This window comes from Vombatus ursinus, unplaced genomic scaffold (assembly GCF_900497805.2).
Source record: "Vombatus ursinus unplaced genomic scaffold, bare-nosed wombat genome assembly UNPS02004428.1, whole genome shotgun sequence".
In the NCBI taxonomy this organism is placed as follows: domain Eukaryota; kingdom Metazoa; phylum Chordata; class Mammalia; order Diprotodontia; family Vombatidae; genus Vombatus; species Vombatus ursinus.
The window spans coordinates 20,185-40,330 of NW_020944206.1; the positions used below are offsets into that span (position 1 = coordinate 20,185).

Genomic DNA, 20,146 nt, shown 5'->3' on the forward strand with positions numbered 1-20,146 from the left:
CAGACACAGGTTGTGACTTGCCCAAGGTCACACAGCTAGTAACTGGCAGAGCTAAAATTTGCAACTAAGCCCTTTGACTAGAATTCTAGTACTCTTTACACTCCATTAAGAATTTATAGAACTCTTTCTCCTTAATGACCACCATCTTGCATACTAGGAAACCAGTGAGCACTTGAGTTAATTTGTGGAGATTGGACCACACTGGAGTAAAGGAAAGAGGAGAGGAGAACAGCCCAATCCATGTACAGAGTGAGGATACAAAAAAACCCCCAAAACTCATTGCTTTGTAGACTATTTATTGTGCCAGGGGAGCCTTCAAGTAAACCAGTTTTAAAAAAAAAAAGGCCTGTCCCAAAGAGTGGTAGAAGGCAAGTAAGAAAAGCCACTGACAAGGTTTCATTTAGTTCCCAAATGGTGACACAAGGTCCCAAAGCAGAGTAAATGAATAAAAGGTTTGGCCCATGCCTTCATTCTCCCATTGGACTGAATTAAGCCAAGTTAGTACTTCTCCTATTACACAGAGGGAGGCTTAACTTTCTTTTTAAAAAGTTACTTTATTTATTTTTACAAGCATTTATTCTCTCTCACTCTCTCACTGTTGAGCAATTTTTAAAGAATAAAACCCTCATAATATATGCATAATTCAGCAAAACAGATTTCTATGTTGGCCTTCTCCAAAAATGTACGTCTCATTCTATAGTTTAAGCTCATCATCTCTCTCTAGTAGGCGGTGGGTGGCATGCTTTATCCTCTGGACTCGTGGCTGATCATTGCAGTGAAAAGAGTTCTAAAGGCTTTCAAAGTTATTGTTAGCATATAAATTGATCTCTTAGTTCTGTTTACATTATTCTGCATCACTTTCTTCTGAAACTATCCATTTTATTATTTCATATGACAGAATATACATTCTGTTCTGTTCACATGCCGTAACTTGTTTAACCATTCCCCAATAGGTAGGTACCCTAGTTTCCAATTTGAAGCTACTAAAAAAAAAAGAGCTGCTATGAATATTTTTGTATATTTGGGACTTTTTTTTCTGTCTTTGATTTCATTGGGGTACAGAGGCCTGGTTGTGGTCTCACTGGGTCAAAGGGTATGTGCAATTTAGGGACTTTGGGGGCATTGTTCCAAATTGGTTTCCAGAATGACTTGACCAGGGGCAGCTAGGTGCTGCAGTGGATAGAACACCGGCCCTGGAGTCAGGAGGACCTGAGTTCAATTCCCGCCTCAGACCAAATACTTGACATTTACTAGCTGTGTGACCCTGGGCAAGTCACTTAAACCCAATTGCCTAAAAAACAAACAAACAGACAAATAAAAACCAGAATGACTTGACCAATTCACAGTTCCACCAAATATTTGGAGATTTGGGAGAAAACATTCACAATAATCACAAGACTTAAAGAGTCACTTTTTAAAATTTATTTATTTATTTTTAGTTTTCAACATTCACTTCCACAAGATTTTGAGTTCCAAATTTTCTCCCCATCTCGTCCCTCCCCTCACCCCAAGATGGCGTGCATTCTGAATACCCCTTCCCCCAATCTGCCCAGAGTCACTTTTTTTTTTGTTTTGAGGCAATTGGGGTTAAGTGACTTGCCCAGGGTCACACAGCTAGTAAGTGTCAAGTGTTTGGTCTGAGGTCACATTTGAACTCAGGTCCTCCTGACTTCAGGGCTGGTGTTCTCTCCACTGCACCACCTAGCTGCTCCAAAAGAGTCACTTTTTGAAGTTTGCTTTCTACTTTCCATTAGCCATGTACTTGAATCAAGGGTTAGCTCTCCTTGGTTCCCTTCCAATCACAATGTCACTGTAACTTCTCCACTTTCTGTGAAGTTGCTACATTGATCAGGGCAAAAATACTAAGCTTTGAGAACAAATTGGAAGGTTATTTTTTGGTAGTTGCTGGAGCTAAATTCTTCTTGGGTGTTTGAAATCTTACTGGGGGAAAAGACATCTTTGTTTACAAAAGGAAGCAGCGCAATCCCTTTCCTTTCTTGTTCTTCTTCTTTTCAGTTTACCTGTCGATAACTGTCCAGCCTTGGGAATGAATAGTGCTAGATCTGAGGAGTTCTTCCAGTCCACCAATCATGCAGAGCAGACCATCCGCAAAATGGAGAACTACCTCCAGCAGAAACAGCTCTGTGATGTGCTCCTCCTTGCTGGACATCACACAATCCCAGCCCATAGGTTTGGTGCTCTACTTTCTCAGAACAATTGCAGTGTGGGGAGGGAATTGGAAGTTGGGAGGGGAGATTGCAAGAATTCTCAAGAATAAGGAAAGAATGCATACTTTAATGTTACTTCTGGTTTGCTGTGGTAATAATTAGACTATCAAACAAACTGGAGCCCTGGAAAAAGGGATATGGAATTGATTATAGCTTTGAAAAGATCCTGAACAAGAAGGCCCATTTTTTTTTCTATAAAGGGCTTACAAGTAGAGACAGTTTCATTGTTTGTGCTTGTAGCCCCAGTGCTTAAGCAAAGGGCCTGACATATAATGGGTACAAAATACAAGCAGGCATGTTGATTGATTGGACAAAAAACAAGATTCAGAGAGGTCCTCAAAGCAGTTCAAGCCCACATTCTTAATTTCCCTTTTGGTGTGCACTGAACACTTTCACAGCCCACAAAGTATCATGTGGAAGGCAGCCTTATCTACGTTCTAAAGTTAAATTTTGTACTTTCTAATAATATGCTAGATTAATTAAAGTTCTTCTGAAATATTCCTATTTCAAGGCTGGTGCTGAGTGCTGCATCAGACTATTTTGCTGCAATGTTTACTAATGATGTGCTGGAAGCCAAGCAGGAGGAGATCAAGATGGAGGGAATAGACCCAGATGCGCTGAAAGCTTTGGTGCACTACGCTTACACAGGTAACCCCAACTTGACCATGTTTCCGAAGTTAAAGGCAAAGGTCACAGCTTTGTCCTTTCCCTCACATATCTCATCACATAATCTTATGGCACCAGTTCACAGAGTCCTAACCACTTGAAGAATTGGTAATGACATACTTGTTTCCGTGTGGCTTCTACTTCCCCACTTTATAGGATCATAGCATATTAGAGCCAGGAGGAGCCTTAGAAGCCATCTTGGCCAACAGAGGAAGGTACTAAGGTCCAAAGAGAATAAATGACTTGTCCAGGGTAGAACAGGCAGAGCAAAATTTGAATTCAGCTTTTATGACCCCAAGTCCAGGACACTTTCTGCTGTATCATGCGGCTTCTAATCATTATTATGAGAGTACATATCCAAATAGAGGCAGCAAGATGGTTCAGTGGATAGAGTGCTGGGCCTGGAGTCAGGAAAACCTGAATTCAAATCCAGCATCAGATGCTTAATGTGTGATCCTAAGCAAGTCACTTAACTTCTGTTTGCCTTAATCTACTGGAGAAGGAATTGTAAACGACTCCAGTATCTTTGCCAAGAAAACCCCATGGACAGCATTGGTGTGTTATGGTCCACGGGGTCACGAAGAGTTGGATGTGACTGAACAACTAAACAACCATAACATATCCGAATACTGTGAAGAATATTAGAGGTAGTTCCTGATTCTTGAATTGCAGATATTTAATATGTAGATTGCATAAAGAGGCAAGAGACAGATAATACGTGGCATGGCATAAAACCGATAGACATTTTATATCTTGTATAAGACTCTAGGGACCTACCTTTCTATAATTATCTGGACACAGTCTTGCCTAAAAAAAGTGGGTTGAGTCCTATGCTAGATATTTATTCGTTTCCTTCCTTTGGCTATTAAATCTATATATACTTCCAACCAACTCATTCCATCCAGTGTGTAATACTTTGGCAACAGTGATTACACATCTAACCTCTCCCACTATTCAAAAGGTCAGGATCCTGAAATTTCAGAATTGAAAGGGGCCTAGTCCAGACCATACCCCCAAAAGACTCTCCATCACAACACACCCACCAGTCATCCAGCCTCTGCTTGAAGACTGCCAATGACAAAGGAATCCACTGTTCTGCTTTGGGATAGTTCTAGAATTACAGATTTAGAGCTGGAAGGACCCCGAGGCCATCTAGTCCACCCTTCTCATTTCATGCATGTAGAAAGCTAGGCCGAGAGATAGAATCACTTCTCCAGGGTCACACAAGTAATAAATGACAAAGGTGAGTTTTGAATCCAGGCCCTCTGACTGCAAATCCAGCATTATTTCTACTGTGCCACCCCCTCTGTTAGGAAGTTTTGTCTTACCTTGAACCTAAATCTGCTGTTTTGAAACTTATCCCCATTTCTCCTGGTTCTCCCTTCTAGGGCCAAATCGAATAATTCTACTTCCCATTGATAGCCCTTCAGAAACTTGAAGACAGCTAGCCTGTCCCTGGGGATTTTCTACTCTGGGCTAAATATCCCTTATAACCAATCCTCACTTTGTGTGTGTGTGTGTGTGTGTGTGTGTGTGCGTGTGTGTGTATTTTTATGTTTATATATGTATGTGTGTATATATATATATATATTTATTTATTTATTTATATGTATCTTAGGTGTCTTAGAATTAAAAGAAGACACCATAGAAAATCTGCTGTCTGCAGCCTGTCTCCTCCAGCTTTCTCAAGTCATTGAAGTATGCTGCAATTTCCTCATCAAGCAGCTCCATCCCTCCAACTGCTTAGGGATTCGCTCATTTGGCGATGCACAGGGATGTATGTATCTCCTAAAGGTGGCACATGACTACACGATGGTAAGCACAATAGTCTTCTTCATTTCCGTTGCCATGATTTTAGCAGGCTGTACAACTCGCTATCTGGTTTGTGGGTTTTTTAATCATGCCAACTACCCACACCCAAATTTTGTACCTACAGCTTGCAAAAACAAAAGTCACAGCATAGCCTCAAACTGAACCTTGCAAAGATATGTATTTCTTTTTTTAATTTTTTTCAATAAACAAAAACCTGTTTTTTATCCCTTCCTTCTCCCCCCACCATTGGGGAAAAAAGCCAAAGCTCTTATAACAAATATTATTACAAGAATCTATGGCTGTTTGTTAAAGCAAAGCAAATTCCCACACTGGCCAAATCAGAAAATGTACATTTCAATTCTGTAGCCTGAATCCATCACTTCTCTCTCAGGAGGTGGGTAGGATACTACATCATTGGTCCTTTGGAATTGTGGTTGGCCATTGAGTTTGATCAGAGTTCTCAAGTCTTTCTAAATTGTTCATCTTTACAACATTGTTGTTGTTGTATAAATTGTTCTCCTGGTTCTGCTCCCTTCATACTGCATCAGTTTATGTTTCCCAGGTTTCTCTGAAACCATCCCTTTTATCATTTTTTACAGTACAGTGGCCATCCATGGCATTCAAATAGCTAACTTGTTCAGCCCAGTTCTTTTATGACACCAAAAAAGCTATTATAAATGCTTCTGTATTTCTGGATCTTTTTCTTCTGTCTTCGATCACTTTGGCATAAAGGTCTAGTCATGGTAACACTGAGTCCAAGGGTATGCACTATTTAGTGATTCTCTTGGCAAAAGCATAATTTTTTTTTCTAGTATCCTAGACCTAGAGCTGAAAGGGACATTATATAGATCGTCTTGTCCAGTACCCTTCATTTTGCAGAGGATGAAACAGGCACAGAGAGATGAAGTGACTCACCTGAGGTCACTAGGATTTGAACTGTGTGTGTGTGTGTCTGTGTGTGTATATATATACATATATGGAGAAGTTCTTTTTGTAGGCCCTGATTTGAACAATGTTTTGTAACATTTCCAATTTTAAATTTGGAGATAACTCCTGAAAGTGACACAGTTATTTTCCTTTCTTTTTTGCATTCTTTTTTGAAGTAAGGAACTATAACAGTATGACTGGATTGGTACCAACTAAGATGGGTTCAAAATTTCTCAACTTGGATTTCTGAAAGTATATTTGCTGTATGTTTTATAATAATATAAAATAAAAAAGAAATATCTGGGTAGCTACAAAGAGCTGATAAGTCAGTCTTTGAAATTACTGTAATTCCAAAGTCGTCTTAATCCCATTAGGAATAGTAGTGGTCAATCGCACATTTGTATGGAATGGTTCTCAAGAATTTTCATTTTCCACAAAATTTCGCCCTGCAGTCAAATTATAGACAGTGAGACAAAATATAGAGTATATGATAGGGGCAGAGAGAGAATCTAAGTAAGGGAAATTAAATGCAGCATTACCACAAATACCAATCTTTCCCTAAATCAGTGAAGAGAAATAACTCACTGCTGTCCCTTGCTAGGAATGACATCCACAAAGGAGATCTTGCTCTGAAGCCAAATTAAGAGATAAATATTTCAGGATAAGAAAAACTCCAACAGCATTTATTCTTTCTTTTTCTTCAGATTAACACAATGTGAAAGATACTACCAGAGCTAGAGGTGAAGGAATACACATGAAAGGGAACCCAAAAGATTTTAGATATGATAAGCAAAGCAATTCCACCAATGTCGATGTGGAGAGAGGTGTTAAAGATTTAAAGCCATTTCAGCCCCCATCTCTGGTTTCATTCATTTAACCAAATGGGAGTGTTTCTCTAGGGTTGTGGACTGTACTTAACAATGACAATTTTGCACAAGACAGAAATTCTCTGCAGTGGGTTAAAGAGACCGTCTTTTTCATGGAGACTGTCGCAGATATGAACTGTCCACAGCGCTTCAGGAGACAATGACACTGCGAGTAGAATTGGCTCAAATTTGAAAATGTGTCATTTAAAGAGGCTATTTTTGTCACTCTGCCCTAAATGCTGATTCCTTATAATCTAAAGAAAGAGCAGTTAGCTAGTTCAACGATGAACCCCACCACAAAAGCCAACATGAGAACTTCCTGAGAGATTACTTCAGTTCTTAAAGCTCGAGTGTTAACGGTTTCCTGCCTGGTATCTGACTCCAGCAGACGAAACATTTTCTGATAAACAGCTTGAGTTTATTTCTGTAGCTCCAAATGGATTTGTCTTCCTTTTCCTATTATGTGACCGAAACAGTGTTAAAACAGGATGTGCATTAAAATGCACTGCTGGTGTCCTCTTTAATCCCAGTTATTTTTGACCATATTGTGCACACTGTTGAAATAACCAAGAGACATGCCATAACGAAATGTTTGTGATGTATTGTTTGGTGTCGAAAAAGAATTCACAACTCCTTTATGTATTCAATTACAATCCTAGTTAGTGACAGAGAATTTCACAAAGGGTACTCTAATCATTGAATGAGTTTCATGAAATCGATGTGCTGGATAGACAAAATTGAGTAGAAACCACAACAGTGACAAAGAAAATATTTGAGATGGAACATGCAAAGGGTTTCTCCCAAAATGACAAACAAAATTGTACCCCAGGGTGGAGGCAGTTTATATCATAGTCTTTAAACTTAATTGAAAGATCCTCTGCAATTTCTTATTTTGAAGTACTGTGCGTGGGCAGTCTGACCCAAATAAGTTATTTTTATTTAGCTAATATACAAACATCCAAACTTCATTTATTCAGTTAACATGACCTCCTCTTCCACTGCTCAAGCTCCTGGCAGCCAATTAACATTACAAACCACTTTAATAATAATAATAATGATAATGATAATACGTTCCAGAAATGTACCTCCATCATTTTCTTGGAGAAGTGGAGGACTATGAGCACAGAATGTTGCATATACTGTCAGCCATGGTCCTTGTGTTGGCTGGTTTTGCTGAAGTGTTTTTCTTTGTCACAAGGGGTTACTGGGGAAGACTCAATGGGTAGGGTAGTTGCTGAGGATGGAGGCAGAGAGCATAACTCAAAAAAATGCTATATACAAGGAAAAGTTATCACTACAACTTTAAAATTAAATTAAAATAATATTAATTCCACTAATGTTGAGATTTTAATGTTTTAAAGTGCGTTCGTGTCTCTATTCCTTATTACCTCATTTTACTTAATGAGTAATGTAATAAGGAAATGAATAATGTAATAAGGAAAGAAAATTAGCCCATTTTGGCAAGGTCTGTACAGAAAACATCTTTTTACTAATCCAAAAACTGTAGTGTGAGACAGAGAGAGTATAGGCCTAATAGTGGTAGCACCCAATCCTCTCGTGTTCCATTGTGTCTAGTCATATTTCCACATTCCTAGGGTTCATATTTCTTGAATCCATAGGACCCTAGTCTTGAATATTTAATGACTGAGTAATAGAGGAATATACGTAGGACTCCTCCCTTATCCCCCAGTTCTGCATTACATATTCTTTATATATAAGCTGAGGGTTGTGTGCCTGGTACTGTAGAACATAAACTATAGGACATTCATGCAAATCTTCATCATGACCCTGAACTTTTGTAATCTATACCAATAGATCACAAACTCTAATAGGTTCCACCTAACTAGAAAGGTTTTGGAGGACAGACCCAGGGACTGAGGTAGAATATGTCATTCAAGGACCGGCCTACCTGTGCCTACCCAGAGACTCATTCATAGGTCATGGCTCCCAAGCAATAGTTTTGTTTCTGGTCACAGAAATATTCAACCTCATGCCTGGACTACTACAGTATTTTACTGGTGAATCTCCCTACCTCAAGTCTCTCCCCACTCCATTCTATTCTCTATTCAGCCACCAAAGTGGTTTTCCTAAAGTACAGGTCTAACCATGTCACCTCCTACTCAGTAAACTCCAGTGGTTCCCTATTGTTTCTAGAATCAAATATAGTTATCCCTTCCATATCGCAGGGGTGAGGGGCATGGCGCCCCTGCGATCTGGAAAATCTGTGTATCTCAGTTTTGGTTTTCATTATTTTCATCCTTTGCCTTCATTTCCCTGCTTCTCAAATTGGATTGGGTATATCAACCTCAGGGGCTTAATCCTAGGAAATGTTTTGAGATGTACTATTTTGATGTGGAGTTAAAATGTGTTTAGTCTCACTAAAATAACTTCCTTTTTTAGGAACACTTTGTAGAGGTGACAAAGAACCAGGAATTTCTCCTACTTCCAGCTAATGAAATTGCAAAACTTTTGTCTAGTGATGACATTAATGTGCCAGATGAAGAAGCTATATTCCATGCTTTAATGATATGGGTAAAGCATGATTTTCAGAACAGACAGCAACACCTGGGAATGCTCCTGTCTTTAATTAGATTGCCATTACTTCCACCACAGGTAAGGAAATTGATGTAAATAACTCGAATCATAATTCCCAAACTGGTAATAATCCAAATCCTTATTAATCCATATAAATTTTTTTCAGAGGATTTCTGGGGATTAATATATAGATAAGGATTTGATAAGATGACATTTAAGAGGGATAAATGTAAGCTTACATTTGGGTTCAAATAATCAACTTTACAAGTATAAGATAGATCATCTGAAAAAAATTCAAGTTTTAGTAGATTGTAAGATCCATATGAATCAGTTATGCTACGGCAGCCAGAAAAGCTGATGCAATCTTAGGGTGCATCAAAACTTACGTAGTGAGCAAGATATAATGATTTACTTTAATAGGCAGAAAAGAACTGCCTATTGATGTAGGAAACATTTATGAACCAACTGCCTATGTATAGATTACTAGCCTGAATGGACAAAAATTAATTAGATGAAAGAACAGAAATGAAAAGATATGATATATAATTGAATTATCTCTAACCTGGCCTATTTTTTAAAACAGTTGATAGAAAAGCAAATGGGAAATGGATAAAACAACAGATATTAACACAGACTGTCACTTTTACTTAAACAAATTTACCTGGTATAAATCAGTTGCCACAACTAACCTCTAGGTTAGTTGCCTCAGCTGGCAAACACTTGATCTTCTTGCCAAGCAGAGAGATATGGAACCAAGGGCAACCTGGTTTAAAATACAAAATAAATACATTTGTAAAATGTTATGGAGGGGACAATAGAAGAATACAGGGGTGTCAAATTCAAATGGAAATGGATCTCTGCCAGCTGTTGACTTACAAAACCACAAATTAACATTATCTATGTTGCATTTTATTTTATTTATTTTGTTAAACATTTGCCAGTTACATTTTAATCTGGTTGGGGATGGACTAGGGAGTCCAACAGGTGGCAAATTTGACACCTCTAAGAGCAATAGATAGAGGAGGTGGATAAGTAGTACAACCTCATAAAATAGCTACTAGCAATGGAGAAAAAAAATAAATGTGTGGAAAGTTTGACAAGATGTCCATTTAAGCCAGATAATCATAAGAGCATTTAAGGATAAAAATGGAAGTTCAACAAACAGATGAAAAGTATAAATAATCTGTAAAGATTTCTATAATGAACTCTTTTCTCCATTAATGACAGTGGAACCTCCAAATTTGGATTCTAACACCACAGTTATATAACGTAACCCTTCAGAAGTAGAAATGTTACTAAATACAGATGAGAAGCAGTTAGATTAGACCAAATGCACACAAAAGAGGTCTGTGTGAGAACTGACAAAATAGTGGGGGATTTAAAGGATCAATTATCAAGACTTGCAATTATCAAGTCTGCTAGTTTGTCTCCCTGCCTCAAGTCTGTCCCCACTCCAGGTCAGCTTTTACTCAGTTGTCAAATTGATCTTCTTAAAGTGCAAGTTTCACCATGTCACCTCCCCCCGCCTCCAGTTCAAACAACTCCAGTGGCTCCCTGTTGCTTCCAGGACCAAATAAAAAAATCCTCTGTTTGGCTTTTAAAGCCTTCCATGAATTGGCCCATTCCTACTCTTCAAGTCTTCTTACATGTTACATGCCCCCTCCCTCCATATTCTCTGTGATTCAATGACACCAGTTTCCTTGCTGTTCCTCACACTAGACATTCCGTCCCCCAACTCTTGGCATTTTCACTGGCTGTCCCCTATGCCTGGAATGCTCTCCCTCCTCATCTTTGCCTCTTGGCTTCCTGCAAGTCTGAGCTAAAATTCCACCTTTGACAGGAAGCCTTTCCTGATTCCCCCACAATGTTAGTGCTTTTTCTCTGTTGATTATTTCCAGTTTATCTTGTACATAGTTCGCTCATACATGTATGTTTGTGTGTTGTCTCCCCCATCAGACTGTAAGCTCTGAGAGAGCAGGGACTATCTTTTGCCTTTTTTATATCACTAATGCTTAGGACAGGTCCTGGCACTTGGTGGGTGCTTAATAAAAGCTTATTGACTGACTGAAGATAACTGAAAGTTGAGAGGAAACCAAAGACAAACAGAAAAAGGGGAACTGAGATTATATCAGTAAGTCCTACCCCATAGGCCTGCTTTCCATCTCTATAAAAATCTTTATGAGAAAAGTCTGCTGTACACACAGACAAAGGGCATTATTGATGAAGATATAAGGAAGGAAGAGGAAAGCTTGGACAAATTATATTCTACAACAGACCACGTTGTTACAATCACATTGACTGAAAGTTTATAGGAAATGTAATATGTAGAGAATATAATTTGTAGAAAATAAATTCAGTCAATTACAGTTGACTGAAAGTTGTAGGGAATATAAGATCCCACTGTGCACATTGTTTGTTGACTATGAAAGCATTTGATTTGGTAAAATAAACTGCTGCCTTAGAGGCCCTCCTCCAGAATGGTCCCTCTAGTGCATATGGCAAAATCATTCCAGATTCTTTGAAAAATTAAAGAATAGACATACCTCTTTCCTAACTCCCTGACTACTGATACAAAACGAGACATAAAACAGAGAACTATATGCTTGCCAAAGGCATTTGCCACTCTCATAGAGGATATCCAGTTCAGAACAAAATGGAAGAGGAATCCTTCCACATGCTCACGTTTGCAAATGACATTTTGCTTATTGAATCTAGAACCAGAATATTGAACGAAGATTCAAAATCACCCAAAAGAGTTCAGCTTAACCATCCACGTTAAAAAAAAAAAACTAAGCAGATGAAGAAAGCCCATTGTCGGTTGGATGGACCCCCTGTAGAGCTAGTTTATCCGTATAACTATACCTTTGACAGACTCTGTGGATGAACAGTGAAGTGGCTCCAGAATTGAATAGAAGGAGGAGAGCAGTTGGATTGTCTCTAGGGAATCATGCAGTGATTTTAATGTCTCTAAGCTTCCAGATGAAAGAAGGGCCCAACTTTTTAATATTATTATTCTTTTAGTGAAGTTATATGGCAGTGAGTCATAGAACAGCACAGTCTCTGAAAAATTAAAGTTATGAGTCATCTGGAGGGCAGTGGAGCGATTCATGGTGGGTGTGAGTAGGCTGCAACACATTATCATTGAGGAATCACACAGGAGAAGTGGCATAAAGAATGACATCAGAGAGCCACACGAGCAGAAAAAAGACTAGATTTAACTGATGAAAAGCCTACATGTCTCATTAGCACACACCTAATGTCAAGAAATCTAGAGAAAAGCTCTGACGTGGTAGATCAGCAACCTACGAGAGATTTATGTGAGGACATGATCGAGGGTCACACAATGAAGAGTGTATGAATGGGTTGTGTTCTGTGCCATTGGAGAGAGGACCCACATCAATGACATCGCAGATACGGCAAAGTACAGAGGGGAATCTTATTTAGACACTGATTGGACTCTGAAGTTGTTTCTAACTCAGAGATTCTATGACCCTATGAATTATGTGCCTCAAAGGCTCCATCCAGCTGTTATTTAGATGCAGTAATGATAAAGAGAAGTACCATGGAGGAAGGAAATCCATAGATAATTTTCAAATTTCATTTAATGCATCAAATTTCAATTTCCTGCCTCAATGGAGTTTCAGAGGGTAGCAAAACAGACTGCCTAGAATTCCATTTCTGTGTCCTGCTGCTGCCTGCTATCTAGGTGAGGAAATGAGGAGAGAAGTCTCAGCAGAGAGGCCCAGGAGAAGCTAGAGCCCTGGAGATTAGTCATTTATATTGTGCTTTAACGTCTGCAAAGCACTTCGCACATGTCAGCTCATTTGATCCCCACAACAAGCTGTGAAGCAGGTGCTATTATTATCTCCATTTACAGTTGAGGAAACTGAGGCACAGAGGCTAAGTAACTTTCCTAAAATCACATGGATAATAAAGTGCATGAAGTAGTATTTGAGCCCAGGTCTTCCCATCTTCAAGTCTAGCCCCCTATCCACTGTCACCTAGAACGATAATCCTGCCCAGACCAGTTTAGGAGCTAGGTTGGGATTGAGAACTGATTGGCATGGCTACAAATCTTTTACCTCCAATCAAATATCAAATCCTCTGTTTGGCTTTTAAAGTCCTTCATAGCTTGGCCCCTTCTTACCTTTCCAGCCTGCCTACACCTTACTCTGCCTCCCCCTCCTCTCTTACTCTCTCTCTCTCTCTCTCTCTCTCTCTCTCTCTCTCTCTCTCATCCCTCTCATCCACTGGCCTCCTCCTTGCTGTTCCTTGCAATAGACAGTCTATCTCCCAACTCCAGCCATTGTCAGTGTCTGTCTCCCATACCTAGAATGCTCTCTTTCCTCATCTGTGCCTCCTGGATCCTCTGGACTCCTTCAAGTCTCAGCTAAAGTCCCACCTTCTCCAGTACCTCTTCCCAGTCCCCCTTAATACTAGTGCCTTCCCTCTGAAGTTACTCCCAGTTTATCCTGTCTGTATTTTGTTTGTATATCGTTATTTACATGTTGTCTCCTCCATTAGACTTTAAGATCTTTGAGAGGAAGGACCATATTTTTTTTTATTCCAGTGCTTGGTACATAGTAGGAGCTCAATAAATGCTTCTTGATTTGACTCATGAATTCCTCAGTGTTATAGCAGATGCTTGAGTGCATTTCTATTTTACAATTGCATGGTTGTTGATAAACCATGATAAATTTTCTTCTTCAGGGTGTAAATGATCAATACTAGAGGAATAAGAGCTCTGTGTCTACACAGACACACACACACATACACACACACATGCACATGTATGTGTATATTTATAGTTTCACACATTATATGTAGACATGTGTGTATATGCATACATATGCCTCTATACACAGTAAACCTGAATCATCCATCACTGTTCACATGTGAATACCATGGCTAGGACTTGATAGACAAGCAACCTCATGTAAGAAGGTAAAAAATCGATTCCTTTTTTTCCCCCTACAAACACTAAAAACATGTAATGTTTTGTGTTGCTAAGTGCTCCAAGTTTTATCTTAATTTAATTGGTTCCTGATTTGATTCCACAGAGAAGCCTATTGGCTTGTAAGGGTCTATCCAGGGACAGTACATATAGGGGTTAAGAGAGACTGTGACTGCCCTTCTGCCACCCAAAATCAAAACCAGCCTGAGGACCAAGCTCAGGACCTTTGCAGTACAAGGCCCCTTAGGCAGATTTACAAGAGGACAAAGCAGGGTTTTAGTAAAGCATCTTTGGTAAACCTGTTAATTTAATCAGTAAGTCAATCAACAAGCATTTTCTTAGCACCACATAGTGCCAGGCACTGTGCTGGATGATGAGATGACAAGTTCATGGAAAAACAATCTTGGCTTATAACAAGTTACATTGTAATGGGGAGACACTGAGTATACATGTACAGTATCAATATAAAGTGAATACAGTACATTGAGAGAAAGTAGTTAAATACAAAGTTGTTTGAGAGGGAGGGCACTAGCAGATGGGGGCATCAGGGAAGGCTTCACCCGGAAGACGGCGCTTAAGGCACGTCTTAAAGAAGAGGAAGACTCCATGAGGTAGAGGCAAGGAGGGACTGCATTCCAGGCACGGGGCTGGCCAGTGAAAAGACACAGAAAGGGGGTCAGCTAGGTGGCGCAGTGGATAGAGCGCTGACCCTGAAGTCAGGAGTACCTGAGTTCTGGCCTCAGACCAAACACTTGACACTTAGTAGCTGTGTGACCCTGGGCAAGTCACTTAACCCCAATTGCCTTAAAAAAAAAAAAAGAAAAGACACAGAAGTAGAAGACTGAGGGAGCATGTCCTAAGTGAGGAACAGAGAGATGGTTACTTTGGCTGGATCACAGAGTGTGAGAGGATGAGTGATGTATAGTAAGACTAGAAAGATGCATTGGAGCCAAAAATATTTATGGTTTCCAAAGATAAACAGAGGAGTTTCTATTTATCCTAGAAACAATGGGGAGCCTCTAGAGTTGTTCGAGTAGAGGAGTCACGTGGTCAGATTTGCATTTAAGGATAAGCTGCCAAAATGGCAGCTGAGTGGAAGATGGATGGGAGTGGGGAGGCACGAGGCAGGGCAACCACTCAGCAGCAGATTGTAATGATGTAGGCAAGAGATGATGAGGGCACGTGGAAAGAAAGAGTCACCCATGGAAGATGTTATGACTGATGGGACGTGTGGGATGATGGAGGGTGAGGAGTTGAGGATAAGGCCAAGGTCACAAACCTGAGGTGATAGCAGGATGGCCGTGCCTTCAACAGAAATCAGAAAGTTTGGAGTAGTGGAGGCTCTGGAAGGAAAGACATACGTTCAGTTTGGGACATGTTGAATTTGAGATGTCTCCAGGGCAACTGGTAATGTAGGGTTGGAGCACGGGGAGAGACTGGGACTTGATATGTCTCTGTGTGAGATGTATGTGTGCGTACAGACACGTTTTTATATTTATATGTAATATATGTTTAAGAGCCATCTGTATAGAGGTGATAGTTGAACCCATGAGAGCTTATGAGGTCATCAAGAGAGAACATGTAGAGGGATGAGATAAGAAGACCTAGGACAGAACCTTGAGGATCATCCAAAGTTAAGAGAGTGGTCATGCAGGTAAGAGGAGAACCAGGAGAGAGTAATGTGAAGAAAACCCAAAGAAGAGACAGTATCTAGGAGAAGAGGATTGTCAACAGGCAGATGCAGCAGATGGGGCAGGGAGGATCGGGACTAAGAAAAGAGCAGTAGATGAAGTCATGCAGAGATCTTTGGTGACTTTGGAGAGAACAATTTCAATTTGGTGATTAGGTCACAAGCTAGATTGTCAAGGGTTGAAGAGTGAGGGTAAGAAGCAGTATCTACCAAAATGGTTGTTGTGAGGAATGTGTATAAACCCTATACGTGTCAACTATTCTCATTATCTCTATTTTTCTATATCATTTCAATAAATAAATTATTTTCTTTCCTAAAACTGGAAAATTGTATAATTTTTTGGCTAGAAGAGATGTAAGAGATTGTCTAGTCCAGGGGTGGGGAGCCTGTGGCCCTCTAGGTCCTCAAGTGCAGCCCTTTAACTGAATCCAAACTTCATAGAAGAGATCCCCTTAAGCAAAGGATTTGTTCTGTAAAACTTGGACTCAGTCAGAGGGTAGCCCCCAAGGACCTGGAAGGCCACGTGTGGTCTCAAGGCCACAGATTCCCGACTCCTGGACTCTACTCAGTGAAATCCAGTCCCTCTATTTCAGAGAGCAGAAGCCCATAGTAGGGAAGAAATTTCCTCAAAGTTACAAAGAGGTTAAGTGTGCAATATTTAAAGTGGGCGCCATTTGTATTTCTAAATCACTGTAGTGTTAAGACTTATACAGTAAAATAAATAAAAATCAAGCACACCCCAAAGAAGTAAGTTCTCTCTCCTCTTGCTCATGGTTCTAAATCTCTTTTCCTCTTCTATTTTAATTCACGTGCTAGATTTTGATACTTCAAAATACCTGTGATTTCATATGTTTGGAGAATTCCCCCGGATGAAGAGTTCAGCCCTTTACGCTTCCACAGCAGACAGTCTTCATGAGTTGCTTGTAATCCAAGTCTAGGCAGGTCTTTGGATGATAGCCCACAACCAGGCCCACATCCTAAAGCCCTTTCACCTTGGTAGGACCTGTCAGGGCTTGTGCTCCATTGGTAAATTCTGTGAGATGCCCAAGGAGGCATCTGAGGATGATTTTAAAGAAGGCCTCATATCTAACATTAATGTTTTTCAGTTACTGGCTGATCTCGAGAATAGTACCATGTTCGTGCATGACCTGGAGTGTCAAAAGCTCCTGATGGAAGCTATGAAGTATCATCTCTTGCCAGAGAGAAGGTCCATGATGCAAAGTCCTCGGACCAAGCCTCGAAAATCGACAGTGGGGGCCCTGTATGCAGTGGGAGGCATGGATGCCACCAAAGGTAACAGAGGCAAATGTAGAAAATGAATCTCTCAAAACTGTGATTGAAGTCTGAAGAACACAACCCTTGTTGGAGGAGGGAAGGGAGTAAAAGGGCACATTTGTCTCTCTTTTTAAAATGTTGTAATTTCACTCTTTTTTACATTACCATCATTTCCTCCTTTGCTCCCCTGAGCCCTCCCTCGTCATCAACAAGTAACATAAAGTAAAACAAGCCAACCCATGGGCCCTGCCTGACAATCTATGTCTCTTTTGCTACCCGTACATTGGGAGGGGTGGGAGGCATCTTCATTGTTAGGCCTCAGAAGATAGGATTGGTCACTGCAATGTTTAATTCACCAGACATTCATTAAGGATCTGGCCTGTGTCCAGGGAAACAGTCCCTGTCCTCAGGGAGCTTCCATTCTCATGATTACATTGGTCACCATTCTTTTGTTCTCCTGTATATAATTGAGGTTGTTATGTAAATTTTTCTCCCAAATTAAAAACCACTTTAACACAAATATGCCTGAAGCACCTTTTCAAAGATGCAAAGACTTGCCTTTGGTGTTCACGTTCCATTTTTGTTCTAGAACTTGAAGAGATCTTAGAGATCATCTCGTCCCAGAGTTCTTTTCCTAGGGCCAGGAACTTGGTTTTAAAAAATATTTGGAGAACTATATTTGATTGTCACTGATTTCCTTTGCAATGCAAAGTATTTCATTTTATTCATTTATAAACCTGATTCTGAGAAGGAGTTCACAGACTGCCAAAAAGGCCCAGGACACAAAGGGGAAGAATCCCTGATTGACTCCAAACCCCTCATTTTACAGAGGAGAAACTGAGGCCCAGGGAGGTTAGGTAGCTTGATCAGTGTATACAAGTAGTAACAGGCTGGGATTTGAACCCAGGCCCTTAGACTCTACATCTGGCCGGGCCTCTTTCTTCTGTGCCAGGGAGTTCCAAGATGTAACCAAAGTTCTAGAAGTTACTCGAGATTTGCCATCAGGTCCAGATGGAAGCCCCCAAAAGGCTTTGGGAAGGTTATAGTTGGGGAAACCGAGGCTGAGGTAAAGTGACTTGCCCAGGGTCACACAGATAGTGTCTGAAGCTGAATTTGAACTCAGGTCTTCCTGACTCCAGGCCTAGTGCTTTATGTACTGTGGTACCATGTAGCTGCCTACTCAGAGGACTGAGGCCCCTAGTTCAAACTCTCCTTTGAGATACTTATAAAATTCAGCCCTGGAAGCTAAGGAGTTGAAAAAGGGCTGAAAGCATCTGAATTCAGTGCTCCTCCTGCTGCTGCAGAGTGCTTTTCCTGCTCCCGTTCGCCTTCACCTTGATCTCTCTTAAACATGCAGAGAAAGCGCACAGCTCAGGGGACACCAGGCTGGGAAGCAGAAGGAGAACCCAAAAGATTTGAATTTAGCCTTCTCAGAGTTAGCATGTTCAAATCTTTTCCTGCATCTGCCATCCAGGGTGCTCCTTAGACTTATTTCGAAAAATCAACTTTCTAAGTACAAGATAATAACAATAATAGTAACAGGGGGCCCTATGGCACAGGAGACACAGAGCTGGCCTGGAGGCCAGGAAGACCTGGTCTCATGTCTGACCTCTTACACATGCTGGCTCTGTGACTGTAAGCAATTCTCTAGAGGTTCTCAGGGATCTAGGCAACACTTAAAGATTATAGAAGTTACAGAGAAGGTGTCGACCTGCAAAGTTACAGGGAGTTTCTGTACCTGAGAGTTCTCTAAAACAAGGAAATCACAGATCCTCTACCTAGCCCTATTTCATAACAATAGTTAGCATTTATAGTGCTTTTCGATTTGCACAGTGCTTTACAGATGTGATCACATTTAGTCTTCACAACAACCCTGTGAAGTAGGTGATATTTGTGAGGGAGGCAGCAATTTGTCTGAAAAAGATCTTAGGGTTCTAGTGGACCACAAGCCCAATATGAGTCAGTAGTATGATATAGCATCCCAGAATGCTTCTATAAGTAAGGTTGAGCTGTATTGAGAGGAATTAGGAAATGGTAGTTCTGTTGTACTCTGTCCTGGTCTGATCCTATTTGGGTACCCCATTTTAAAATGGCTAAGCTGGAAAGCATCCAGAGCAGAGTAGGGTCTTGAGTCTGTCACGTGAGGACTGGATGAAGGGACTGGGACCTTTAGCCTGGAGAAGACAAAGCTGGGCAGGGAGGGGTGGGGCACAATTACTGTTTTCAGATATTTTAAGGGTCCTCACGCAAAAGAGGAATTGGTCTGACTCTGTTTGGCCTCAGAGGCTGGACTGGAGAGTGTGGGGGGTGATGGGAGGGAGAACAGGAAGCCCTTGTTAAGTATTTGAGCCACTGTCACGTGGGAGGGCAGGACCTGGAACAATGGGTGGAAGTCACAGAGCGGCTGAGTTAGCCTTCCAGTGGCTGCCTGAAAGCGACCAAGGCGCTCTGCCTCGGGGGAGGACTGAAGGAAGCGGCCACATGTGGCTGTGTCCTGGCACACCCCTGGGCCTCTCTGGTGGGCATGGGGTGAACCAGGTCACTGGCTGGGCCGCCATGCCTTCTCATTCTGGAAACCTCTGTTTCCAATAAGGTCAGAGCACCTTAGAATGAGAAAGGCCCTTTGAAAGCCTTCTCAGTTTGCAGATAAGGAAAAGTTTCTTGGGAGTCGGATGTTCCTGAGCTAGAGAAATGACATTAGTATCGTGGCCAGAGCCCTGGGCTCAGAGCTGAGTTCAAATCCCTCCTCGGACATCCTGGGCAAGTCAGTGCACCTTTTGAAGCCTCAGTTTCATCATATGTAAAATGGGAATAATAGCACCTATGTTCACAAAGTCAATGTGAGGCTCAAATGAGACAATGAAAGGAAAAGGCCTTTGCCAAACTTAAAGTGCTCCTCACGTGTCCTCTTTATACCTTGTTCATCCATAGTGGCATATTGTCTCCCCCATTAGACTGTGAGCTCCTCGAGAGCAGGGGCTGTCCATCACCTTTCTTGCATCTCCAGTACTTAGCACAGTGCCCAGCACACAGTAGGTGCTTAATAAGTGTTTATTGGCTGGCTGACTGTGACCTAGTGTTATTATACTGGTGAGGAAAACCTGGCTGGATTAGCTCCTTTTCTTTAGTAGCCATTTGGAGAGGTAATGCCACATTCACTGCGGTACCCATCAAAATGAACCCCCTTCAACGC

General features: G+C 40.9%; 1 protein-coding gene across 1 annotated transcript in view; it reads left to right on the forward strand.

Moving 5' to 3' along the window:
- The first annotated feature begins 2,020 nt into the window (after positions 1–2,020).
- LOC114023476 (kelch-like protein 4) overlaps positions 2,021–20,146 on the forward strand; it is a 44,794-nt gene continuing 26,668 nt past the window's right edge. The window contains exons 1-5 of the mRNA XM_027836135.1: positions 2,021–2,190; positions 2,740–2,876; positions 4,513–4,709; positions 8,900–9,112; positions 16,785–16,971. Of these exons, the coding sequence (XP_027691936.1) occupies positions 2,048–2,190; positions 2,740–2,876; positions 4,513–4,709; positions 8,900–9,112; positions 16,785–16,971 (877 nt within the window). The 5' untranslated portion in view covers positions 2,021–2,047. The remainder of the gene's footprint in view (positions 2,191–2,739; positions 2,877–4,512; positions 4,710–8,899; positions 9,113–16,784; positions 16,972–20,146) is intronic.